At 37.2% G+C, this 25,346-nt stretch overlaps 1 protein-coding gene across 3 annotated transcripts; it reads left to right on the top strand.

Moving 5' to 3' along the window:
* Nucleotides 1-13: 13 nt before the first annotated feature.
* Nucleotides 14-24,027, top strand: POLI (polymerase (DNA directed) iota). 3 transcript variants are annotated; one of them, XM_010854807.1, is made up of 10 exons: nucleotides 14-608; nucleotides 1,786-1,908; nucleotides 5,240-5,404; nucleotides 9,475-9,627; nucleotides 11,395-11,631; nucleotides 12,529-12,707; nucleotides 13,509-13,600; nucleotides 15,961-16,091; nucleotides 21,165-21,370; nucleotides 22,965-24,027. In XM_010854807.1, the coding sequence occupies exons 2-10, from the start codon at nucleotides 1,872-1,874 to the stop codon at nucleotides 23,772-23,774; spliced, it is 2,010 nt and encodes a 669-aa protein (XP_010853109.1). In that variant the 5' UTR covers nucleotides 14-608; nucleotides 1,786-1,871; the 3' UTR covers nucleotides 23,775-24,027. The 3 variants fall into 3 exon arrangements, with proteins under 3 accessions (XP_010853109.1, XP_010853108.1, XP_010853110.1); XM_010854806.1 differs by having other exon boundaries at nucleotides 215-1,908; XM_010854808.1 differs by lacking the exons at nucleotides 14-608; nucleotides 1,786-1,908 and adding an exon at nucleotides 3,384-3,490.
* The last annotated feature ends 1,319 nt before the right edge of the window (nucleotides 24,028-25,346 follow it).

Genomic DNA, 25,346 nt, shown 5'->3' with positions numbered 1-25,346 from the left:
GGAGGCAGGCGGCGGCGACGAGGAGCGGACGAGACTCGGCCATGGAGCGGCGGAGGCGGGGGTGCCCGGCGGCTGGCCCGGGCGCTGGAGCCTGACGAGCTCGACGACCTCCCTTGGTGAAATGAGCAGGCGGGGCGGGGCGACGAGGGCGGGCGCCCCGGGCGGCGGCGGCGGCGGCTGCCGCCGTTGGAGAGCGACCGTCCCCTTCCCGCCCGCGTCCCGCCGTCTTTCCGGCTCCGCCGAGAGAGCGGCCCATCGCCGCCTGGTGTTCTGAGGCCAAGGTCCCCGAGAGGGGCGGCTTGGCCCAGAAGGGGAAGGTCGGGCGCGTCCAGTGGGGTAATGGAGGCTGCGCTCGCCTCCCTTCAAACAGCCCCGCGAAAGCGGAAGGGGCCTCGGGTGTCTCAGGGTTGCGGAAGCGGGAACCTTGTCGCCCACTTGGCAGAGGTTGCGGCCCGGCCTCAGCGGAAGGGACCGCCCGGCTCGGAACCGAACCCGGCCGGGTCTGCAAGTGGCCGCCTCTGCTGACCCGCTTCCAGCCTCGGGGCCCAGCCCCCGTGGTTTGGGGCCAAGGCTCCTTCCCAGCCTCCCCGCCCTTCGTTTTTAAAAAGGTTTAAAAATTTTAAATACTTTTAGGTTTACAGAGAGATGCACAAATAACTTTTACCGACTTTAATGTCTTACGTCACCGTGATACATTTGTTAAAGTAAGGTTGGCATAGTAATTAATACTCTTAACGGAAGGACAAGCTTTATTCAGATTTTACCAGGGTTGATTTTTTTTTCCATTTAATTTGTTTCTGTTCCAAACTCCAAACCAGGATACCACATGGCATTTTAGCCTGCCTCGTTTTTAACTGCTGTTAATAGCTGAAATCTGTCTTATCCCTCTGCCCCCTCCACCAAGATGTGAACTACTTTTCAAAATTCAGGAAATATTTACTCATTTAGCAAGTATTTAAATATTTAAATAGCAAATATTTAAATTTAGCAAGTATTTGTTGGTAGTCTAGGTATCGGCTATTCAGCATTGAACCAAATAATCCTGATCTCATGGGAGCTAAATATAGTCCACTGGGACCCAGAGATTCTGTCTTCTGTTTTGTGTTTCAGGTTATTTTTTTAAGGACACGCCACTTAGAATAATTTTTTGTTGTTTAGTCGCTAAGTCACGTCTGACTCTTTTGTGACTGCATGGAATGGACTGTAGCCCACCGGGCTCCTCTGTCCATGGAATTCTCCAGTCAAGAATACTGGAGTGGGTTGCCATTTACTCCTCCAGGGGATCTTTCCCACTCGGGGTTTGATCCATGTCTCCTGCTGCTGCTGCTAAGTCACTTTAGTCTCCTGCATTGGCAGGTTAAATCTTACAAGGAGCCACCAGGGAAGGATAATTTTTAAGTTGGTTGGAAGATTTGTGTTTATAAACTTTTCAGCCCTTTCCAACTTACTGTAAATTTTCCTATAAACTTCAAAGTCCTAGGATTAACTCTTGCATCTTCCGTTATTGATAAAAGGTTTTTTCCCTTAAAATTTATTACTATCCTGAGAAAAATGCAATACACAAAGAACTAGAAAACAGGACTGAGGACTCTATTGTGGGTGGAGTTTCTCTCATATCCTTGTAAGTTTTAGATTCTTTGACACATGTGATAAATCCAGGAAAAAAAACTTAAAAATCACTCTATATTCTTTCTTGGTTGCCATGTTTTAAGGGAGTGGCAGTTGCTCAGAGACGATAAACAAGCTGAATGTGTTTTTTTCATTTGGTTGCTTATTGTGCCACAGTACATGATGAGCTGGAACCAGCAGGAAGTTCTTCATGTAGAGTCATAGTACACGTGGATCTGGATTGCTTTTACGCACAAGTAGAAATGATCTCCAATCCAGAACTAAAGGACAAACCTTTAGGTAATTCTGGACTTTGATACTATTTTCATTGTATGATATGATTTGTTATTATTTATTCTGATTTATTAATCATATTAATGTTGGAAGCAGTTCTGTGATGCTTCATAGACAGTAATCTTTATTTCACTACTGGATGTAAACTTTATGAGCCTCATTTTCTAAATGGCAAATGTGAGAGAAGTAGTATAATTAATCAAATAGGAAGACCACAATAAACTTCTAGTCTTTTTCTCAATGTTTGAAATTTTACAGCCATTTTATCTCAAGAATAACCTTTAAAAAATTTTAATAGGCATTTTCAACTATTCTCCCACTTTTGAAATTAACTATTGAATTGTGTAACAAAATATTTGGATTTTGTGTGACAAAATAATTGGATTTTGAACAACCCAAAATATTAAGGCATGCATAGTACAAGCTTTTCATGAAAACATAAGTATGTTTTAAAATAAAAGGCAAAGACATTTTACATTGGGGAGTTAGTATTGTGTTGGCTTATTTTAATATTTTATTTTTACATTAGAAAAGTAAATTTCTAAAATTTTATGCATGTAGTAAGGATTTATCTTTGAGTAAAAGCATGCTGGGAGGGATTGGGGGCAGGAGGAGAGGGGACGACAGAGGATGAGATGGCTGGATGGCATCACTGACTCAATGCACATGAGTTTGGGTGAACTCCGGGAGTTGGTGATGGACAGGGAGGCCTGGCGTGCTGCGATTCGTGGGGTCGAAAAGAGTCGGACACGACTGAGCAACTGAACTGAACTAAACTGAAAAGCATAAACAGCAGTTTTGGTCACTTGCTGCTACCCCCTGGTGTCTACTTTGGTTTTGATAAAGCCCAATTCAGCTCAGCTTAGTTTACTAAGGAACAGGATGACTGATGAGTACATTTTGGCTTTCTAAGGTCTAGGGTCTTTAAAATTTCCTAAAGATGTCAAGGAGTTAGGATTAGGGAACCTGAATTTTCTTCATTAGGCATTTCTAATTAGTAGCATTGTAAGATGTTGTGTAAGTAATTAAGATGCCAGCTTCCCTGTTGGCTCAGTGGTAAAGAATCCACTGCCTGCCAATGTGGGAGAAGTGGGTTTGATCCCTGGGTCTGGAAGATCCCTGGAGAAGGAAATGGCTACCACTCCCAATATTCTTGCCTGGGAAATCCCACGGACAGAGAAATCTGGTGGGCTATAGGCCACAGGGTCCTAAAAGAGGTGGACAGGACTTAATGACTAAACAACAACAACGACAATATTTGCTAATACAAATGAAAGCCTATGTTGTTTTCTCCTAGAAACCGTCAGCATAATATTCCTTATTTCCTGGTAATTATTCATTACTGCATTTTCATTTGTTTAGTCGATAAGTCATATCCGACTCTTTTGTGACCTCATGGACTGTAGCCTGCCAGGCTCCTCTGTCCATGGGATTCAACAGGCAAGAAGACTGGAGTAGGTTGCCTTTTTCAGGAGATCTTCCCAACCCAGGGATCGAGCGCCAGTCTCCTGCATTGGAGGTGGATTCTTCACTGCTGAGCCACCATTAACAAATATATGACTACTTAACTTGGGCTGGTGACACAATGGTGAGTCCGTATAATCCTGCCTTAAAAGACTGATTTTTTAGTTAAGGAAGTGACTAATCTGATTTTTTAATATAGTTTACTGATGAATCATGATTTATTACTTTTGACCCCGTGATTCTGTTTTGGGGCATCATCTGACATATCAAAAATAAGTGAAATGTTTCTTTGCCTGTTTATAATATGAGAATTTTAGGAAAAAAGCAAACAGTTTTAGCAATTATAAGTCACTGGTAAATTAGAAATTTTAAGCAGTGTGTAGATGATCATAATTTAATCTTTTTGATATGGAGGGGGCTCATAATGCCACTTCACTGTCTAATCTTTTCTGTAGGTTACTGTGAAGAAAAGTTCAGTCATTAGAACATTTACTGGGGGAGATTACTAATAACTTTGTAGGTTGACACTCGGAGAAGGCAATGGCAAGTACTCCAGTACTCTTGCCTGGAAAATCCCATGGATGGTGGAGCCTAGTAGGCTGCAGTCCATGGGGTTGCTAAGAGTCGGACACGACTGAGCGACTTCACTTTCACTTTTCACTTTCATGCATTGGAGAAGGAAATGGCAACCCACTCCAGTGTTCTTGCCTGGAGAATCCCAGGGATGGGGAAGCCTCGTGGGCTGCTGTCTATGGGGTCGCACAGAGTCGGACACAACTGAAGCGACATAGCAGCAGCAGCAGGAGGTTGGCACTTGTAATAGAACATAGCTTTATATTAATTGGGAAGTTATTCAGAAGACAAGTTAGATTTTCTAGTAGTTAATTATAGTCAGTTACTTTCATCCACCTTACTTTTGGTAAAACATGGCCTCAGTTCAGTTCAGTCGCTCAGTCGTGTACAACTCTTTGCGACCCCATGAATCACAGCACGCCAGGCCTCCCTGTCCATCACCAACTCCTGGAGTTCACTCAGACTCACATCCATCGAGTCAGTGATGCCATCCAGCCATCTCATCCTCCGTCATCCCCTTCTCCTCCTGCCCCCAATCCCTCCCAGCATCAGAGTCTTTTCCAACGAGTCAACTCTTCTCATGAGGTGGCCAAAGTACTGGAGTTTCAGCTTTAGCATCACACCTTCCAAAGAAATCCCAGGGCCGATCTCCTTTAGAATGGACTGGTTGGATCACCTTGCAGTCCAAGGGACTCTCAAGAGTCTTCTCCAATACCACAGTTCAAAAGCATCAATTCTTCAACGCTCAGCTTTCTTCACAGTCCAACTCTCCCATCCAAACATGACCTAGAGTTATATATAAAGTTACATAGAGTTAATTCAATATAATTTGTTTTTTTATTGTTTGAAAAAAATCCTGGAAGGACTTTATTTTTATCTTTTTGCTGAAGACTTCATAGAATTGTTGATTTGTGGTAAAAGTGAAAGTATTATTTGCTCAGTCATATCTGTCTCTTTGTAACTGCATGGACTTTAGCCCGCTAGGCTTTTCTGTCCATGGAATTCTCCAGGCAAGAATACTGGAGTGGGTAGCCATTCTTTTCTCCAGATCATCTTCCCAACCCAGAGTTTGAACCTGGGTCTCCCACATTGCAGGCAGATTCTATGCTATCTGAGCCACCAGGGAAGCCCCTGATTGTTAAAATGTACTTCATAGACCTTTGATGGATGGAGGCTATATTTTTTAACTGAGATAGAGCTTTTTATTCTTATCAAAACATTGTATTATAACTTACAATTATAATATGGAATAAGTAAATTTTAATTTTCAATTTTCTCATAAAATGTTTGTTTTTTATAGGGGTTCAGCAGAAGTATTTGGTGGTTACCTGCAACTATGAAGCTAGGAAACTTGGAGTTAAGAAACTTATGAGTGTCAGAGATGCAAAAGAAAAGTGTCCACAGCTAGTATTAGTTAATGGAGAAGACCTGACTCGCTACAGAGAGATGTCATACAAGGTTACAGGTACAGATTTTGGGCAATATACTTTCAGCATTAAATTTTATATAGGATGCCTGTTAGCTACATGATTGTTCAGTAAGTGTAAAGTGCATAAGTCAGTTTTCTTATTTGGGGGCTTTCTCATTTAAAAAAAAATTATATGAGAATGACTTAATATGTCATGAGTAAATGGTGAAAGAAACGTATAGTTGGAAGGAATTGAACTCAGTCATGGGTCATGTTTATATAAATATGAGAAAATGTAAAAAAATTTAAAGTGAGAAAATGGAAGAAGATAAACCAAAAAAAACCAGATACTTAAATTTAAATGCAAGCTTGAATGAACTATGAAGAAATATGCTGTACTCTAATGTACTAATGGTAGTTGAGAGAGACCTCTGTAATGTTTAACATAATTAAAAAACAATTTGTTAGGAACTGTTAGCAAAGACAATGAGTATATTAGATTTTTTTTTTAGATTTTTATGTATTTGAAATATTTCTAAATATTTCTAATATGAAATATTTAGATATTTCAGTGTGGATAAACTCCCCCTTACTAAGGTTTGGATTTGAATCTTGCTGTTTTAGTAAATTATAGGAAAAATGAAACCATACGTGTACTGGAATATGGCAAATAGATATCATTTTAAAGTGTGTAAGAATCAGCTTTTTACTTGTTTGCTAGTATTTTTTATTTGTTCTTTTGTTATTTGTAGCAGTTTTCAGCTGAAAGGGTTAAATATACTATCCCAGAGCTCTTACAAATTAATAAGAGGAAACAAGCTTAAGCAAAATGGACAAAGGATATGAATAGGCAGTTGACAAAAAGCAAACTTGACAATGTGAAAATGGAATGCTTAAATTCATTCCTAAAAATAAGAATGTGAGAAAAAGTAGAAACAAAGAATTACAGTCTTAAAAAAAGCAATCTAGAAGCATCTTTTGAAATTAAAGATACATACTGTGTTCTTTAACCCAAAAATATAACTGCTAGGGATTTATCAAATAGAAATAAAATGATAACACATATGTACAAAAATGTCTCATAGCATGATTCATAAATGCTAAAAATATGGAATGAAAACATGTTCATCAGGATGAAAATGGCTAAATGAATTTAAGACTTCTCTATAATGGAATATTACATGGCCATTAAAAATAGCTCATTGGTATCATTTCATTTGATTCATAGAGGTATGCCTTGTTGAGTGGGTAAAAAGCAAGATGCAAAAACCTGTATCAGGTTTTTCCATATGTGTAAAACAGTGACCCAAACACCTTCCCCCACATATGTGTATGTGTCTATGTACGCTTAGGAAGAGAAAGAAGAGAGGGTTTGTACTAGGTATTACTGGGTAACTTCTGGAGGGGCAGCTAAGCTAAGTCACTTCAGTCGTGTCCGACTGTGCGACCCCATAGATGGCAGCCCACCAGGCTCCCCCATCCCTGGGATTCTCCAGGCAAGAACACTGGAGTGGGTTGCCATTTCCTTCTCCCTGGAGGGGCAGTGTGGTGCTGAAACAGGGGGATGAGGGAAGAAGGGATAGCCAAGCAAAAAAGACAAGACTGTGCTCCCAAAATACCACTTGTATATCTGTGCACAATTGTATGTATATATCTGAATATTCAGAAAATAATTTTTTATGTACATAGAAGAGATGATGTAATACATACAGTTGTACATCTTTGTTTTTGGTGATCTTTCACATCATCCATATAGCTCTTTCTCATTCTTTTTAATGCCTGCACAATATTCTATTTTGTCCCAAACTTATTTAACCATTCCTTTACTGATTTGAAGACAGTATGTCTCATTTTACACCTGTTGTCCGTATGTAATCATTAATTGCATCTCCTTTAATTCAAAAGATATCTCATTTTGGATGATAAATTATGTAGTTTCTCTTATGCTGCTGCTGCTGCTAAGTCGCTTCAGTCGTGTCCAACTCTGTGCAACCCCAGAGATGGCAGCCCACCAGGCTCCCCCGTCCCTGGGATTGTCCAGGCAAGAACACTGGAGTGGGTTGCCATTTCCTTCTCCAAGTTACTCTTATAGTGAGGGGTTATTAGGCTCTTACCAACTTTTTGCTCCTAAAAAATATCAATATGTGCTTCAGTAGACATTTTCATATAGAAATTTTCATATACTTTGGTGAAGATATCCTTAGGTTTCGTGAAGATAACCTAAGTTCCTAAAGGGTAACTGCTTGATCGAAGATAATTTGCGTTAGGAAGTTTGAATACTGCTATGTGGTGTACTTCAGGTTTTCCTAGCACGTTGCTAGTATGTATGAGAGTATTAGATATTCATAAAGATTTTGCCTGATAGTCGAAAAAAATAGTAAATCATTGTTTTGATTTGCATTTCTCTATGAGAAGTTTGAGCATTTTTTTTGGTGTACTTTTGGTCATTTATATACATGTTTTGTCTTTTTTGCTTTATAATGTCAGACTCATCGGTCTAAATGATTTCTGTACCACTGCAGCTCTTCACAGTGAAAAGTATACTAGAAAATCAATGCATAAATCTCAGTTTTTACACTGATTCTTAATTTATAAATTAGTATCTTGAAAGAATTAAAAATGCACTAATATAATAACAAGAAATATTCTAAGCATGATTTATACATTGATAAAAAGTTATTTTGTTGATTTTTTTCATGATATTTTTAGAGTTGAAATAGGAATGTAGCCTAATAGTCCTATACTGAATTTATCTCAGACCTATGTATGACATATAACCTTATTTACTTCATACCTTTATTCTACAGTATTCCATTTTTTTTCTCTAATTACAAACTCCTTTCTTTGGCCTTGTGTAATCATAAGGTTTAATAAATGCATCTTGTTTATGAAATTGACATATTGACAGCAAAAAAGATTAACTTCACAAATGGATAAGTGATTTATTCCTGTGACCTGATAATAGAAATAATATAATCAATCCATGTTCAGCAGTTACCAGCTTTGTACATGATTCTGTATTTAACTTGCTTTTCTGCTTGGTAGTTAAAATTTGTCCTTTATTTTTCTTATTGTAGTATTGTTTTGATAAGCTTTTATTTTTTACTTGTTACTGCTAGGCATCAGATATATACTTTTGGGAGAAAAAAGGCAGAAATTGGTGAGGGAAATTCAAAAGAATTCTTTTATATGGGCAGACACATTGTCAGTTTTTCCCTCGGTTTTCTCTCAGTAGGTTGGAAGTGATTTTTGATGGTCACTAGATCATACTGTTTCTTTATTAACTGTTTTACCCTGCTGTTATCAGTGTTAGCACTAATAAAACAGAGCTTTCATATTATAGGACTTTAAGAACATAAGCCTTTTTGTATAATAAGTGACTAATAAGTTGTTTCTGCCACCCAGCTGGTATCAGTAGATGATTCAGAGGGAAGTGAAAATTCTTCTTAATGGTTTCAAAGTTAAGTTTTAATCCTAAAAATGAGACCTGATAGTCTTTTTGAACTTATTTCAAATCTTGGTTCAGTTCAATTTAGGAAACATTTGACATAAGGACTGGCATTGCGCTAGAGGCTGGACATACATGTGAGTCACGATCCATCTCTGTCCTTATGGGATGAATTGGAGGGTGACTAGTCAAAATATTGCATTGTGGTATATTTTGTATTAAGTAACTTTTCTTTTTGACTTAGTATTCATTGGAAATTTAAGTTTTATTTTGTTTTGCCTTTTTAAAATTCTAGTGAAAAATATAGCTTGAGTATATTATTACTTTACTTTTCTAAGCAAACTCTATGACCTACTGCTTCAAGATCATAATTAACTATTTTCATTGACATTTAATGTACTACAGATAAATTATTGGTATAGGAGATTGTGCTAAATATATTGCTATGAGTATCTGCCCAGGGAATGTTATTTTTGGACTTATTTTATTGGAAAATACTGCTTTTGTGCAGAATATGGCACAGAAAAAAAAATCCCAGTTAACTGACTTTATTCAAGATATTGTGTAATTGTGAATATACGTACAACCTTTATTTTGTTATTTTTTAAGCATAAAAGAGTTAAATCTATTCTAGTTATAACTTCAGTTACATCTGTGCTCCAATATTATTTTAATTTAGAGTTGTTGGAAGAATTTAGTCCAGTTGTTGAGAGACTTGGGTTTGATGAAAATTTTGTGGATCTAACAGAAATGGTTGAGAAGAGACTCGAGCAGCTTCAAAGTGATGAGCTCTCAGCACTGACTGTGTCGGGTCATGTATACAATAATCAACGTAAGTGGGTTCTTATGCACTCTATTTAGTAAATTAAAGTACCTGCATTTCTCAATGTTCAGTCAGTTCAGTGAGTTGACTGTGTCTTTCGAAAGTTTTATGGCTTTTGTTGCCATAGTTCAGCCATCTAAGGTGATTAAAATTAGATATTGTTATTCCATATTAAACAGGCAGAAAAAGGTATTTTGATGGCCCACAGCTCAGTGCTTTGTGCACTTTTCATTTCTCTGACACAGTCCTGTGTAAACCATTTTTAAGTGTCATACCTCTTTTAGGCCATCCTTAAGTTACAGGAGTTGGCTTCTTGGAGTAATTTTTGGTTTTCCTAAAACCACCTTAAGCAAAATTCTAGGTAGACTAAATTTGCCATTGTTGCCTCTTTGCTTGTTCGCTTCTATTCTCCCAGGGCACCAAGAGCCTCCCACGTTAGCCCTTGTGGGAGTTTATCCTGGCCTACCTACCGTCCTTTGCATGCTCATAGTTAATCAGTTCAAATTCATCTCCTTCACAATTAAAGTGCCAATGACTGATGATATTTCCAGGGCAGTATTGTGTTTGAAAATAAGCTGTAGTCAGCTCCACTGAATATCTCCTTAGGCTGTCAAACATCTAGTGACTGCTGGTGACTTCTAGACCCTACCACGTAGAAGGCAAGCTCCTGTGTTCCTGTATAAGATTTGTCCTGACCTACTTGCTCCTGGGTCTCAGCCCGCCTGTGCTTCCTCTTACTCCCCTTTTCAAGAGCTGATGTGATCAATCTCCAGTCATTCTCCACCTGTCTGATATTAAAGAAGAAAAGAGGTGGAGCTTCAGTTCTCTTTTATAAGCAAATACGAAGCTTTCGCGTGTCCTTTGTACTTGTGCTCTTTTGTCACTTACAAGGTCTTGGGTAACAAGAAGGTTCCAGGTGTGTTTCTGTATAATTTTTACAGCAAACTTGGAGTCTACTAGTTAGAACATATTATAGAGACCTAGGTTTTATGGCCTACAAAGTAATTCTTCATGATTCTTTTCTCTTTCGCATAAGATTTTGTTAATTTTTTTTTAACCTACAGAGAAGTTGATGGAACAGTGCAGTGAGAACAGTCATTATGCCCTTCCTTGTAGATACTCCTTTTGTATCATTTTACACATTTGCTTTATCTTACTGTTTATTGATCTGCTGATAGATGATTGAACATTTGAAAGCAAGTTGTAGACATCATGGCACTTCAGACAATAAATACTCCTGAGGATCAGGATATAACTCTAGTGTCATTTTCACGTCTAAGGAAGTTTGTTTCTATATGGCAGTTTCCCTCTACTTTTAATAAAAGATGTCTTAAACTGTATACAAATCCAAAATTGTTTTTAGTAGCACATACCACTAGTGTGAAAACTTTAAATTCAAATCTTTGAATCTGAAATGTTAGCTATATCATTAATGTAACATTTTTACTTTTATGCTTACTTCCCGGTAAACATGAGTAAAAGTTCTGGTAGTGCCAGTAGGAATTTTTTATGAGAGATCAATTTTTGTAATCTGTTAATCATTCAGCACTCTCAGTATCTATTTGCTATCACAGGCCCTTGGAATTCACTTGTGATAGTTATTTTACAGAATTGCTGTGAAGAGCCAAAAGAGATTAGTTAAGTGTGCAGCAGTGTGGTGGTGTTGAGGGGTAGGATTGGATATAGATTAAGCCCTTTATCTTTTAAAAACTCATTTGTTAAAAAACAAATAACGTTTTGATGATGACTTTTAACAACATCGGCTGTTTTCTATAGCTGTAAACCCACGTGACACGTTGCACATCAGACTCCTTGTTGGATCTCAGATTGTGGCCGAGATGCGGGAAGCCATGTACCAACAGCTGGGTCTCACTGGCTGTGCTGGAGTGGCATCTAATAAATTATTGGCAAAATTAGTTTCTGGCGTCTTTAAACCAAATCAACAAACAGTCTTACTACCTGAAAGTTCTCAAGAGCTCATTCATAGTTTGAACCACATAAAGGAAATGCCTGGTAAGACAAATATATTTGAAAAACATATATTGGTTTTACTATATTTCTTTTAAGTTTAAATATTACAGTTATGCATAATTAATTCTTGTAGAGTCTGTGTACTTGGCTCTTGTGTGTGTTAGTTGCTCAGTCAGGTCCAACTCTTTGCAACCCCGTGGAGTCCCACCAGGCTCCTCTGTCCCTGGGATTCTCCAGGCAAGGACACTGGAGTGGGTTGCTATGCCCTTTTCCAAGAGATCTTCCCAACCCAGGGATCGAACCCGTCACTCCTGCACTGCGGGAGCCATCAGGGAAGTGTACTTGGCTCTTGGTGAAAACCAAAAGCCCCCCCAAAAACCTGACGTTTTCTGGAGAGGATCTATATTAGGAATTTATATATATGAAAGTACTTTTCTAATTTTCTCTGCTTTTATATTGTTTGAATATGATCATGAAAGTTATAACCTGGAAACATATGGTCCTTTATTTTTAGTACCTGGTTCATACTTTAATACTGTACCTCCATCTAGAGAATGGAATTGGTCTTTCACTAACTCTATTTTGGGATTGTATATAAAATATTAGGGCCACAAAGGACCTTCGAAAGCAGCTAGGTCCAGTTTTTATTTTAAAGGTGAGGAAACTGATTTTCTTGAGGGGTTCAATGACCTATTCATATCATTGGGCAAATTTGTATTTCTGAAGATCAAATGCTTACATTTTTATAGACTATCAGTAATATGTGTATTAAAATTCATTTCTGTGGCATTAAATTTTAAGTTTGATCTCAACAAAAATACCAATGGTATCCAAAATTATGGTATCAAAAGATGTGGTTGATATGTTTACAATATTTTAACTAGCTAATTTTAAAGAGCAAAGCTACTGTAACACTACATGCGCCTCTTTTCGCTTTAGGTATTGGCTATAAAACGACCAAACGTCTGGAAGCACTGGGCATCAGTAGTGTGCGTGATCTTCAGACCTTTCCATCCAAGATATTAGAAAAGGAATTAGGAATTTCAGTTGCTCAGCGTATCCAGAAGCTCAGTTTTGGAGAGGATGACTCTCCTGTGACTCCCTCAGGACCACCTCAGGTATGTGACGATGTTACTTATTTTAATGGAGTACTGGTGGTCACATTATTTGAGATAAAGATTTCCAGTTTTACTACTGTATTCTTACCGTTCCAATTTGCTTATTAGGTTAGTACGTGATCGTTTTCCTGTGAGAAGGCTATTATATTAAATTAATAAATATTCTTAAATTGAATCTAAGAATTAGTATTTAAATCTCGTTAGCCACTTTGACTATTGCTTAATTTTAATAACCTGTATTGTATATAGGAGGCAAAATAATTTGTAAAAATATTGTTTTCAGAGTAGTCTAATGATTTAGGAAGTGGAGAAAGTTTATAATCACCCAGGTAACAGTGATTTTTTTTTTTCCTGTGAGATAATAATATATATATATTATCCCATAGTCATCATAAACCTTTCATGTAGGTAGTATTAACGTTTGTTCATACTTTTTCCTCCCTCCCTTACTCCCTTTTCCTCCCATAATTTTTTTTAAGATGAAGATACTGTATTTTAGAAAGGGTAAGTAACTTGCCCAAGATTAAACTGAGATTCAAGTCCTAGGAAATTAAGAGCCTCACTGTAATTACACATTAAAGCTTGGCATTGGTACTAGAGCTTTGTAATTTTCTTGATTTCCAATGCACTTTCTAGTGGAGTACAACTTGCAGATAAAAGATTTAGTATAAAAGTGAGCTAAATGGCTCAAATCAAGCATAAGAGGTAAAGAAAGTGTTGATTATTTATTTGACATATACACTGATAATTGGATATGCTTATTTGGGTTTATATTAATACTTATTTGTGCTTCTTTGGTAGTCCTTTAGTGAGGAAGATTCATTTAAAAAATGTTCATCAGAAGTTGAAGCTAAAACTAAGATTGAAGAACTACTTGCTAGTCTTTTGAACAGGTGATTTTTCCGTTTTACCATATCATCTTACAGATTCTGTGTATAGTACATGGAAATACTATATATTTACTATATATATATATATACACACTATGTATAGTGTATACTTGATGTTCTTTCTTGGAATTTGCAGATTAACTGGAGACTAAACATGTAAAGATCATCTATCTCTGAACCTCTCCACATTATAAAGTATTACAAAGATAGTGACACATGTCCTTAACTAAATGTAATTCATCTACTTCCACTGGTCTTAATATTAGTAACACTGTGGTTTACTGTGGCTCTTAAGCTGCTGATCATACCTAAGGGAGTTTTGTGGGTATCTCTGGAATCGCTACACTTACAAATTTGTGATGATTGAGGATAGCAAATTGATGGAGAAAGCAGAAGAACCCTTTTATCTCCTGTGCCTCAGACTATAGAGTCAGACGAAGGAATAACTTAATGGGACTCTGTGTGAGCAGTGAGGGTGACTGTGTGTATGCTCAGGGTTACTGGCCTTTAAATACATGAAGAGTGTTAATTGGAATTATGAGTATACAAATAGCATAGCATAAACTAAAAGACATTTTGTTTTCTGATGCTCCTTTGCCGTCATATATCAATTTCTCAATACTCCATAGGAGAGTGTTACTTCCTTTCCTCCCATTTCTTTGATTTCTCAAAATGGGATGTTAGGGGTCTAACAGCTTTGGGTAAGTGTGCTTCCGTAATGATATTAGGATGGCCTCTGTGACTAAAAAAAATCGTTTTTGGATGACTAACTCTCAGAAAACGGATAAAGTGAAATGTCCTTCAACTTTGCTGCCACATGCATTGCAGTTCTCGTGTCTTGAGCAAGGCCATGCAACTCATCATTTGCTGCACGCAGCTGGCTGACTGTATGACGCAGCTTCAGGGATATGACTCAGGCCGAGCCTTTGAGAATGCTGGTGAAACTGGGTCATCTGCTTTGCTTCAGCTAAACAAGACTATTATGAAATGCCAAGCCACTGGAAACAGTTCTAGACAAAGGGAAACCACAAGAATTATACATTTTATAGGTTCCCTTATTTGAAGAATCAACCCAGAAATGAGTCTAGATGCCCTAAACCTATGAAACACTATTAACCGTATCTCCTTATCTTTGCTTAGCATGCCCTCTTCTATACAGTGGCTTCTTATTTCAGTGACTGAGGTATATAATGCCATCTAGCTGGCAAAAAAAAGTATCTGAGTATGCGTGACTGTTCTTGAGCATATGATTATTAATACGACAGATATGTAAGAGGTATAAAATCATACATTGTTTAATCCTTTCTCCAGGCACTGGCCTTAAGATTCCTTAGAGTTTAACCCCTTTTTTGTATGTCTTAATTAGTTACAGGAGCCAAATTATACTCTTTGAATTGCATATTAACTTAACAGAACAAGTTTAACTGGAAGATGTTTAAACTAGTAACATGTTTATAGGAACCAGTTGAGATATTTTATTATCTTAATAAAACAGCAGTCAAGAAGTTTTGTGATTAAGCAATAAGGAAAAAAATGCTTACTACAAAAATCTAAATATTCTAATTCAGAATCAATTTGATTATGCTTAATACTATTTGTATTTCATGTTTGTGATCTTTTAGTGCATTTGCATACATATAGAAAGGTAAATGTTATTCTTTGATGACATTTATTTTCTGTTAGTGATTAGATTTTCTACTTTTTAAGCAAATTTTCCATGGCATTAAAACTTTTGTTTTCAACAACAAAACCAAGATCATTTGGTGGATCACTTTTTAAGATTCGTGGACGAGTGTTTCCTTTCCTAAATATGTAATTGACCCTTCACATTATTGTTCTAATATGCCATATAATGATGATATTACTGACTCCCTTGGATATACTTGAGAAGTGCTTTTTGACAAATAATTTCATTAAATATTTGTTTTCTCTTTGTAGTCTTTTTAATGTGTAAAAATTTTGTCATTTTTCATATATTTGCTTCTGTCAGTAAATGATTCTCAGTTTCTTAAATTTCCTGCTGTTTTAACATGTTACTTTTAGTTATGATTTGGATTTGGATAATAAAATGGCTTGTTACAGTTGTATCTTATTTCTGCTTTTTTCCTGATAGCACTCAATTCTGTGTGAGGCCTGAGAGCCTTACATTTAAAATTTCAAGAATTTTATTATGAAGACTTTATGAAATTTACTTGAGCTATTCAGGGACCTTTATTGCCTACTGCCTGATTATCAACTATATTTATAATTGTTACAGTTACTCAGTCTGGCACCTTTAAATAAATGAGGTATAGTCGATAATCCAAAAAAAAAAAAAAACAACTTTTTCTAATTCCTTGTTTCCTGTTTCTCTTTATTTTTAGAGTCTGCCAAGATGGAAGGAAGCCACATACAATAAGGTTAATAATCCGTCGGTATTCATCTGAGAAGCACTACAACCGTGAGAGTCGTCAGTGCCCAATTCCATCCCACATAATTCAGAAGTTAGGAGCAGGTAATGGATCATTTAATTGGCATTCTGATCATTTAATTGGCAGGTTGAACTCTTAAAAAAACAAACTTTGAGTTAGAAAAATGATCCAAAAATGGGTAATCCTCACATGGAGTTAGTGAGCTATTAAGTACTTTTTTTCTACAAGAAATTTTCATTAGAAAACTTTTCTTGTTTCAATAGATAATAAAAGTAAATGCCCTGTTGAGAATGCTTCCCAACTCCAAAGAAAACACCAAACTATGATAATTAACTATATGGCATGAGATAATTTCTTTATGAGCATTTAGATTGTTTCCATTTTTTGGCTGTTCTAAAAAACTGGGCTGTGGACATTTGGGTGCAAGTCATCAGGCAGATATATGCTTTTGTTCATCTTAGGTAGATTACAAAGCATGGAATTTCTGGGTTGTATGGTAGTTGAACTCTTAAGAAACTGCCAGATTTTTTTCCAGTAAGTATAACAAGGTAGATATTCAGCAACAGTATAGAGGCTTTCAGTTTTTTTCATATTCTCATTTATGTTTTATACTACCATTTTCTTGACTCATTCTCATGACTATGTAGTAGTCTTTCATTGTTTTTTCTCCTTTTATGGATATTACTTTTGATATCATATCTAAAAATTCTTTGCCTAATGAAAAGATTATAAATGTTTCCTATGCTTTTTTTTTCAGAAATTTTATACTTTTAAGATTTATATTTAAATCCACTTTGAATCAATTTTTATGTGTTGTGTAAAATTAGAGTTTTAGTTTATTCTTTTGCATGTGAGTATCCACTTGTTCCATAGGATTTGTTAACAGACTGTTCTTTCCCTATTAAATTGCCGTGGCATCTTTGTCAAAAACTAACTGACCATAATAAATGTAAGGGTTTCTTTTTTGCCTTTCTTATCCCATTGATCTGTATGTTTATCCTTATTCCAGTTCCACCCTGTCTTGATACTTGTACGTTTTGAAATTAGGTGGTGTAAGTTCTTCAGCTTTGTTCTTTTATGAAGTTGTTTTGGCTATTCGTGGTCCTTGGCTTTGTGGAAATATTTTTTTTTTAAAGGAATTTTATTTCTTTGCTTGTTATGAGTTTATTCTGATTTTCTATTCATTTTGAGTCAGTTTTGGTAATTTGTATCTTCTCAGAATGTATGCATTTCATCCAGGTTGTCTAAATTGTTATCATGAATTGTTAATATTCCCTTGTAATTCTTCTCATTTTTATAGGGTCTACAGTGATATCCTCTCTTTCATTCTTGATTTTGATGATTTTTTTTTCCTTTGTTATTCTAGTAAGGTTTATCAGTTTTGTTCATCTTTTCAAAGATTCAACTTTTGGTGTCATTAATTTCTCAATTTTCTTTCTACTTTGTATTTCATTTATTTCTACTCTGATCTTTGTTATTTCCTTCTTTCTGCTTGCTTTAGGTTTAATATGCCTTTTCCTCCTGGGTTCTTAAGATGGGCAGCTTACTTTATTTATTTTATATTTACCTGTTTTCTAATAATTCAGGTTTAAAGTTACACATTTCCTTTTAAACAGTGCTTTCTTTAGCTGTATTCCATAAGTTGTGTTGTGTTTCTTATTCATTAAGCTCAGAATAGTTTCTAATATCTGTTGTGATTTCCTCCTTGACCCCTAAACTTATTTAGAAATTTGCTGTTTAATTTACAAATATTTGATTATGTTTCATATAACCTTTTATTGTTGATTTCCAATTTGTCTTTATGTTGACCAGAGAAGATACTTTGAGTAATTTCAGTCCTCTTATATTTATTGAGCCTTCTTTTGTTGCCTTGCTTATGGTCTGTCCTGGAGCGTGTTCCAGGATTTGCATTTGAAAAGAAGAGTTGAGCAACACTGTCATACCATTCTACTGAACTAAAATTTGTGGCCTCTTCCTCTAAAATAGCATTTTTTGAATGACAGTTCGTCTGGGTATGTAATTTTTGATTGGTTTCTTTGCATACTTTGAGTATGGTATTCCATTGCTTTGTGTTCCATTATTTTTGATGAAGAGGCAGCTGTTAAATAGTTTAATCAGGAGAGATTCCTGTTACTAGTTTCAATCAAGAAAGCATAACCACACAGAAATTTGAACACTGAAGGTTTCAAAAATTACTAAACTATGATAGGGAATAACTATCAAGATACAAAGATACCCTTAAGAGGTACCCTGGGGCTAAGGAAAAGTAGCCAAGGAAGAGCAGACTTGGAAAGAGAGTCTTCCTCCCCTCCAGGAGAAGATGTGGTTGCAGAACACTGGATGGTGGAGAAATCCTTTGAGTTACCTGGCCCAGAGCTGCTCCGTAGTTACTGGGCCAAGAGAAACCACCCCCTGACCCCCAGAGGAGCTGCAGCTGGTTGGTGGGCACATGGGCAGCCTTGGGATGATGGGAGTTTTCTCCCTGGCAGGGCAGCGCATGAGCTGGGGTACACAGGCGTCTGTGTTGGGAGGGCTTCTGTTGATAGTCCTCCAGGATGTGGGCAAGCTGAGATCAGTAGGTGTTCATACTGAAGAGATCTTCATTTTTCTGCTAGTACAAAGGTGGAGGGCATGGTGCCTGCATAGGAAGAGCTGGAGGAAACAACCCGCATAGGCAGGGTAAGCCTGTTAGGTGGGTGTGTGGAAGGACTCCAGGTGAGCCACAGGCCTGCTGTGTGCAGTGTTTGCGTTGGTGGTGCCATGGGAACACGGTCACCAGGCTTGACTGGGGCTGGGGTTGCTGAGGGACTGGGCCTTCCACTCACATGTGGTGTGGCAGAGCACTAGTAGATATTTCCACACGTATGTACTGTGCACAGACCAGGTTACAGAAGCAAGAAAAAGTAAAAAACAGTATACTGGAACAGGAAGAGAAGCCCCCTTTCTAATGTAGTGACCCTCCAGTTCTCTCCACTGACAAAGCTTAAGGATTATGTTTAATGTAAAAAGAGTTTCAGAGTCTACCCCATTATCACAGCAGGCAGTAAGTGTGATTTGGAGTTGAGAGGCAGTAAATTGTTACCAGGCATTGTTGTAGCCTTGTTCTCCTTTATATGACGAGTCACTTACCTCTTTTAGCAGTTTGACTATATGTGTGTTAGTCCCTCAGTCATGCCTGACTCTTTGTGACTCCATGGACTGAGTCTGCCAGACTTCTCTGTCCATGAAATTCTCCAGGCAAGAATGCTGGAGTGGGTAGCCATTCGCTTCTCCAGTGGTTTTTGTGTTTATCTTACTTGGAATTTATTGAGGTTCTTGATTCTGTAGACTAAATTTTTAAATGAAATTTGGGAAGTTTGGGGCTCTTGTTTCTTCAAATATTCTTTCCTTTTTCTTTCTCTTCCTTCTGAGACTCTCATTGCACATGTGCTTGATATTGTCCTATAGGCGTGTTAGCCGCAGGAAACAGGGATTCAATCCTTGGGTTGGGAAGATACCTGAAAGAGGGTGTGGAAACCCACTTTAGCATTCTTGCCTGGCAAATTCCTTGGACAGAAGAGCCTGGTGGGCTACAGTCCGTGGGGTAATGAGTGGGACAAGACTAAAGTGACTTAGTATGCATGCAGGCACACTGATAGTCCAGTAGTTAAGAATCCATCTGCCATTGCAGGGGACATGGGCTCGATCCCTAGTCTGAGCGGATCCCACATGTCATGAGGCCACTAAGCCCGTGTGCCCCAACTCCTGCATGCCCTAGAGCTGGCGCTCTGCAACAAGAGAAGCCACAGCAGTGAGAAGCCCAGACACCACCACTTGAGAGTAGCTTCCCACAACCAGAGGAAGCCCAAGCACAGCACTGAAGACCCAGTGCACCCAAAAATTTGAAAATGAAATTTAAAAAACTCATGAGAAAAATAATAGCAACTTTGAAGTCTTTGCTAAATCATACTTAAAGTCAGTTTCTATTGACCGGTCTCCCCACCTGAGTATGAATTACACTGCTGTTTTTTTGTATGTATTGTAATATCTTGTTGATGATTGGACATTTTAGATAATGTAAAACTCTCAATTTGGATTTTTTCCCCTGTGGGTGTTTTTTTTCCTTTTCTTTGTTTGTAACTTGTCTGGACTTAAGCTGCATAATCTACCTCTCCTGTGATGGGTTGCCCTGATTTCTCTGCTTAGGTTCTTTTTGAAATTAAAAACATTTATTTTGGCTTCCTAGGAGGTTACCCTGTTGTCTGCATAGTTTGGTTAGAAAATAGTTGGTCAAAAGTTTGCTCAAATACCACAGGCTGGAAGGCTTTCATCTGTACAGGGAGATGTGCTTGGGTTGGAGGGCACTTTTGAGACGTAGGCTCTTTTCAGGACTGCCTCGGCTTTTGTCTTCCACTCCTCCCTCTTGCATCTCCCTGGTATGCTTGTCTATTCTAGGCAGAGACACGTGGCGCGCTTAGGCCTTCTCTGCTCTCAGTCAGCTGTGGTTCTCTCGTTTCCGATCTCCTGGTTGAATGTTATGTCTGGGCCACTGGTCATCACTCACCCTAGCCACAGTTGCTGTCCCAGCTCAAGAGCCACGTGATCTCATTGGTTTCCTGGCCAGTTTGCTCATTTTTCTGGCGTCATTGCCGGTTGCGGGCTCTTGCCCTCTTCCTCCAATCAGGTCAGTCTTTGCTGGCAGCAAAGCTGCTGGCTTTGATGGCCAGCCGCCTCCTGGTGAGACTGCTACCCAGCTGCCCTGTGAGTGGGGGATACAGACGACTCCAGCTGAGAAGCCCGCTGTCCCCGCTTTCGTACCTGAGTTCTGGCAGTTTTTCATAAGTCAGTGCTTCTCAATTTTTTCACCTTTGGTTCATTCCAGAATTTCAAAATGATTATTTTTGACCATTTTGTTCAGTTTTAATTTTATGCGGAGATTTTCCAACCTCTACATTCTCCCACAACTAAAAGTTCAACATTTCAAATCCTCTGTAAAGTTTTATTTGGCATTTGGTGTTAATGTTGAGATGTCCCAGTTCAGTATGTAATGTCACGGTGTCCCAATGATATCTATCTAGGATTTTAATTTCTTAATCTAGGCAATATCAATTAGATTAAGCTCTTAACATTAATTTATGACATAGTATGTTTATTGTCTTCTTACACATTTTATTTAGGAAATTATGATGTGATGACCCCAATGGTTGATATCCTTATGAAACTTTTTCGAAATATGGTGAATGTGAAGGTGCCATTTCATCTTACCCTACTAAGTGTGTGCTTCTGCAACCTTAAATCCCTAAATACTGCGAAGAAAGGGACTATGGATTATTACTTAACACCTTCATTATCAACAACTTCACACGCTGGAAAGCGCAGTTTTGTAAGTACACTGTTACTGGATTTGTCTAGTTAAATTACAAATATAAATTTGTGTTTAACTGATATAATTTAGAGATTTTTTGGGGGATGAGATTTGAATGACTTACTTATATATATTAGTAGTATCTGTCATATTATGGTTACTAGCCTTAAGTATATTGTAGTGTAGTCTAAAAATAAAACATAAGCATCACTGGGTAAAAGAGAAAACCTTGATAGAGGTACTCTGTTTTGGAACTGTTAAAACATTTTTTAACAGTATATAGGAATATGACGGTGAGCGCATATGAAAATGTTTTCAAATAACTAGAAATCGAATCTTGTTGTCAATTTATACACAAGCTACCAGCAGTTCCCCCACACCAATGTTTTTGTTCAAGTATTTACATTTTCTTGGTTTTGAAATTATATTGAATTCTGGTAGCAATATTGATAGAGTATGAATGCTCACTTTATAATTGTAGGAATTAAGAGTATGGTAATAGAGAGGCAGAGGTCAGTCATAATTTCAAATGATTAAAGAAAATGCTATATAGATGGCCATTCTATAACTTTTGTTTACCAAATGTGGGATGCTTTATAAAATAATCTTTTACTAAATTATTTATGCCTACCATTAACTCTTAATTTAAATGTTTTTGTTATTTTCTTTTATTGTTAATATAATTTTATTAGTATTTTTGATTACATTTAAGCCTATAGTGAGAACAGAATAGTGTTACGGAAATACTGAATTAGTGCCCTCTTCAAAGTACTTTTTTTCAGTGACGCTTTTTATTAACTGAAATTTTGAAAGATGTTTACTTTTTAAAATTAGTCCGTAGAATGAGGATTAAAGGTCTTTAATTCACGGTAGTGTTAGAGGGGTAAACGTAAGTGCAAGTACCTTGTTCATGTCTGGCACACAATAGGCGCTCAGTCAGTGCTCTGGCCCAAATCTCTTCTGCTCTTACTTTTTTGAAATTACTGTTGTGTTAATGTTTCTTGAATTATATTTGACTATCTATACACTTTTTATGGTGCTTAAAACTAGAGGGAGAATTATACACATTAAAATGGAGGATGTTTTAAAATTTTTATTTCAGGTACATATAAAAGAATGTTACATTTTATAAATGATATCGGATTTTTACTGTAGAAGTATTTTTTTTCTTTCTGTTAAATGTTACACTTCAAAGTAGAGAATTTTAGAAAACCAGTCCTTGATCCTATCTGTGCACATACATGTTTTAGATTGAGTCATTGGTGAGTCATCATTTGCATAGGCCACCATTCTGTTATCCTCACAATTGGAAGTTTGAATACATGATTGTTAAGGTCCTTTCCAGGTCTCCAGATACATACCTACCTTCTGGCTCAGTGCTGTCTAGGAAGGAAGCCCTCTTCCTGGAATAGTGAGCAAAGGTCCACAGAGCAGTGTGACTAATTGTGGTGGATTAATCATTTCTAGTTATTTGGAACTGGCCGGAAGGACTGAAGTTATGGAGCAGGATAGAAGCATGTTGGTCCCATAATAGCTACAGTTAGACTTCAGCAGCATGAATATTTAAAAGATATCAGACACCTAAATTATTCTTGTTATCCTTATGTTCTAGAAAATGAAAGACTGTCATATGGAGGATTTTTCTAAAGACAAGGAAACAAATCGGGATTTTCTACCAACTGGAAGGATTGAAAGTACAAGAACTGGGGAGTCTCCACCAGATCCCATAAATTCTTCTAAAGAAAAAGACAGTAATGAATTTCCCGTCTCCTTACTTCCCGAGGATATTGACCAAGAAGTCTTCAAGCAGCTTCCTGTAGATATTCAAGAAGAAATCCTTTCTGGAAAATCCCGAGAAAAAGTTCAAGGAAAAGGAAGTTTGAGTTGTCCATTACGTGCTTCTAGAGGAGTGTTGTCTTTCTTTTCTACGAAACAAAAGCAGGATAGTTCCTTAAATCCTAAAGATCATGTACCCAAAAGCAAACAGGTCTCCTCTGTATCTCCCTGTGAACCAGGAACATCAGGCGGGAGCAGTTCCTCGTATGTGTCTAGCCAAAAAGAGTATTCACATTATTTAGACAGTAGCTTAAAAGATGAACGAATGAGTCAAGGACCTAAAGAATCTCAAAGATTCCACTTTTCAAATACAAACCCTGCTGTATCTGTTTTCCATTCATTTCCAAATTTGCAGAGTGAACAACTTTTGTCCAAAAACCGCACCACAGACAGCCATAAGCAACCAGTGGCAACAGTCTCTCGTCATGAAGGACTTAAAGAAAATAGAGAGCAAGAGTCTCCCGATGAGAAAATTACTTTTCCTTCTGACATTGATCCTGAAGTTTTCTATGAACTGCCTGAAGAGGTACAAAAAGAACTGTTGGCTGATTGGAAGAGAACGGGATCAGATTTCCACACTACATAAATGAGCGCGCTCCAAAAAAGGGAAAGACCGTTGTTCCCAGATTAACAGTTTATTAAGCTCTCCTAAATTAAACACTAATACTTTCAATAATGTAGAAATGTAATATGAAATGTTCCAGATAAAGCAAACATAGTTATGGGAAGAAATTCTGGCATAAAGCATAAAAATATAACAGAAATAATGTAAAATATTACCTTCCTCTCATTCCTAACATGTTTTATATTGCTTTTCAATAAAAAGAATATCATGATCAGCATTAGTATATTTTCCATACATCATGGAAACACTGGGAGGAAGATATATATGACTGTGTATAAAAAATAAGAGTAGCTAAATCATTGCTATGCTAGAGCAAAGAACAGGGCTTTTTCCTATGAAGTACAGAGTTGCTCAAGAAATTTACCTCTTTAGGAAATAGCCATAAAAAATTCTATTGCCAGCTAAGCTGCTAAAAATGTATAGGTCTTGGTACTATGTACCATTTGATAAGTTGATTTTTAAAAAAATACCAAAGCAGTGTATATTCAATTAATGCTCCTTAGTATACCTAGAACCTACCACAATGCCTGGCACATGGAGGATGCTCAGTAAATATTGAAAGAAAGTTGTGTGGCACAGGCCCCATGAGGAATTGGGTGGTGGAATATATATGTTGTAAAGAACTAGAAGGAACTCTCCATACGGGTTGATTAAGGGAAGGATGACACCAGAACTTCAAAGTGATCTGTCTTTAGGACTGTCAGATAATATAAGTCCACTTCCTCTGGCCCATCTGTAAGGTTTAAAAAAAGCAAGGGATTGGATGTGTTTGAATCTTCTCTACAATTTTGTAGATGAAGATTGAGAGATGAGATAAGATACACACGGTGACTACACTGATGGTGTCCGCTGTTCCCCATTGTCCCTTTTTACCTTCCAGATTAAAAACTGGATATAAGATTGTGGGCATTTTATAATTTGCAAGGCATAGAGGACACCAAAGTATGGCTCAGCACTGGTTTGGAGCAGTTCTGTGATTATGTAGGTTAACATCATATCAGTGTTAATCCACTGATTGAGATTTATTATGAGCATTTATTATCACATTTAGATTTGTTATGGGCATCTGAGTATTATTCATTTTCAAATATAGGTAAGCATTCTTTCTAGATGTCACCAAGTTCCATTAGTCAAAGTATGCATTTGTAATTATTGCAAAGTAAAATGTTGCACTAATTGTTAATTATGAAAGCTATGTATTGGAGACAACAATTTTCAGTTATTGAGTAGGGAAAGGTATTGACAGTTAATACGAATGTTGAGGTGGTGCAAATACTCGATAACTTTATGGTAAACATTCTTTCTGCGTCAACAAAAAATGTGTGGTTATTTGTTTTTTGGCTTTATTTTGTTAATAGGTAACTACTACAAAATTCAAGAGGTGGGGAGTTGTCACCAACCAACAAATGCCTGAAAATGTGCTTTTGGCTTCAGTAGGGAGTTGAGAAAACTGTTAGCTGAGGCTGGAAGAATGATGAGGAAGTTGCTTTATTAAAAAGCTTTTATGAAACATTTGATAAAACAGCTACCTAT

Source organism: Bison bison, unplaced genomic scaffold, assembly GCF_000754665.1.
Source record: "Bison bison bison isolate TAMUID 2011002044 unplaced genomic scaffold, Bison_UMD1.0 scf7180017864349, whole genome shotgun sequence".
Classification (NCBI taxonomy): Eukaryota; Metazoa; Chordata; class Mammalia; order Artiodactyla; family Bovidae; genus Bison; species Bison bison.
This window is presented reverse-complemented; position numbering and strand designations above follow the sequence as displayed.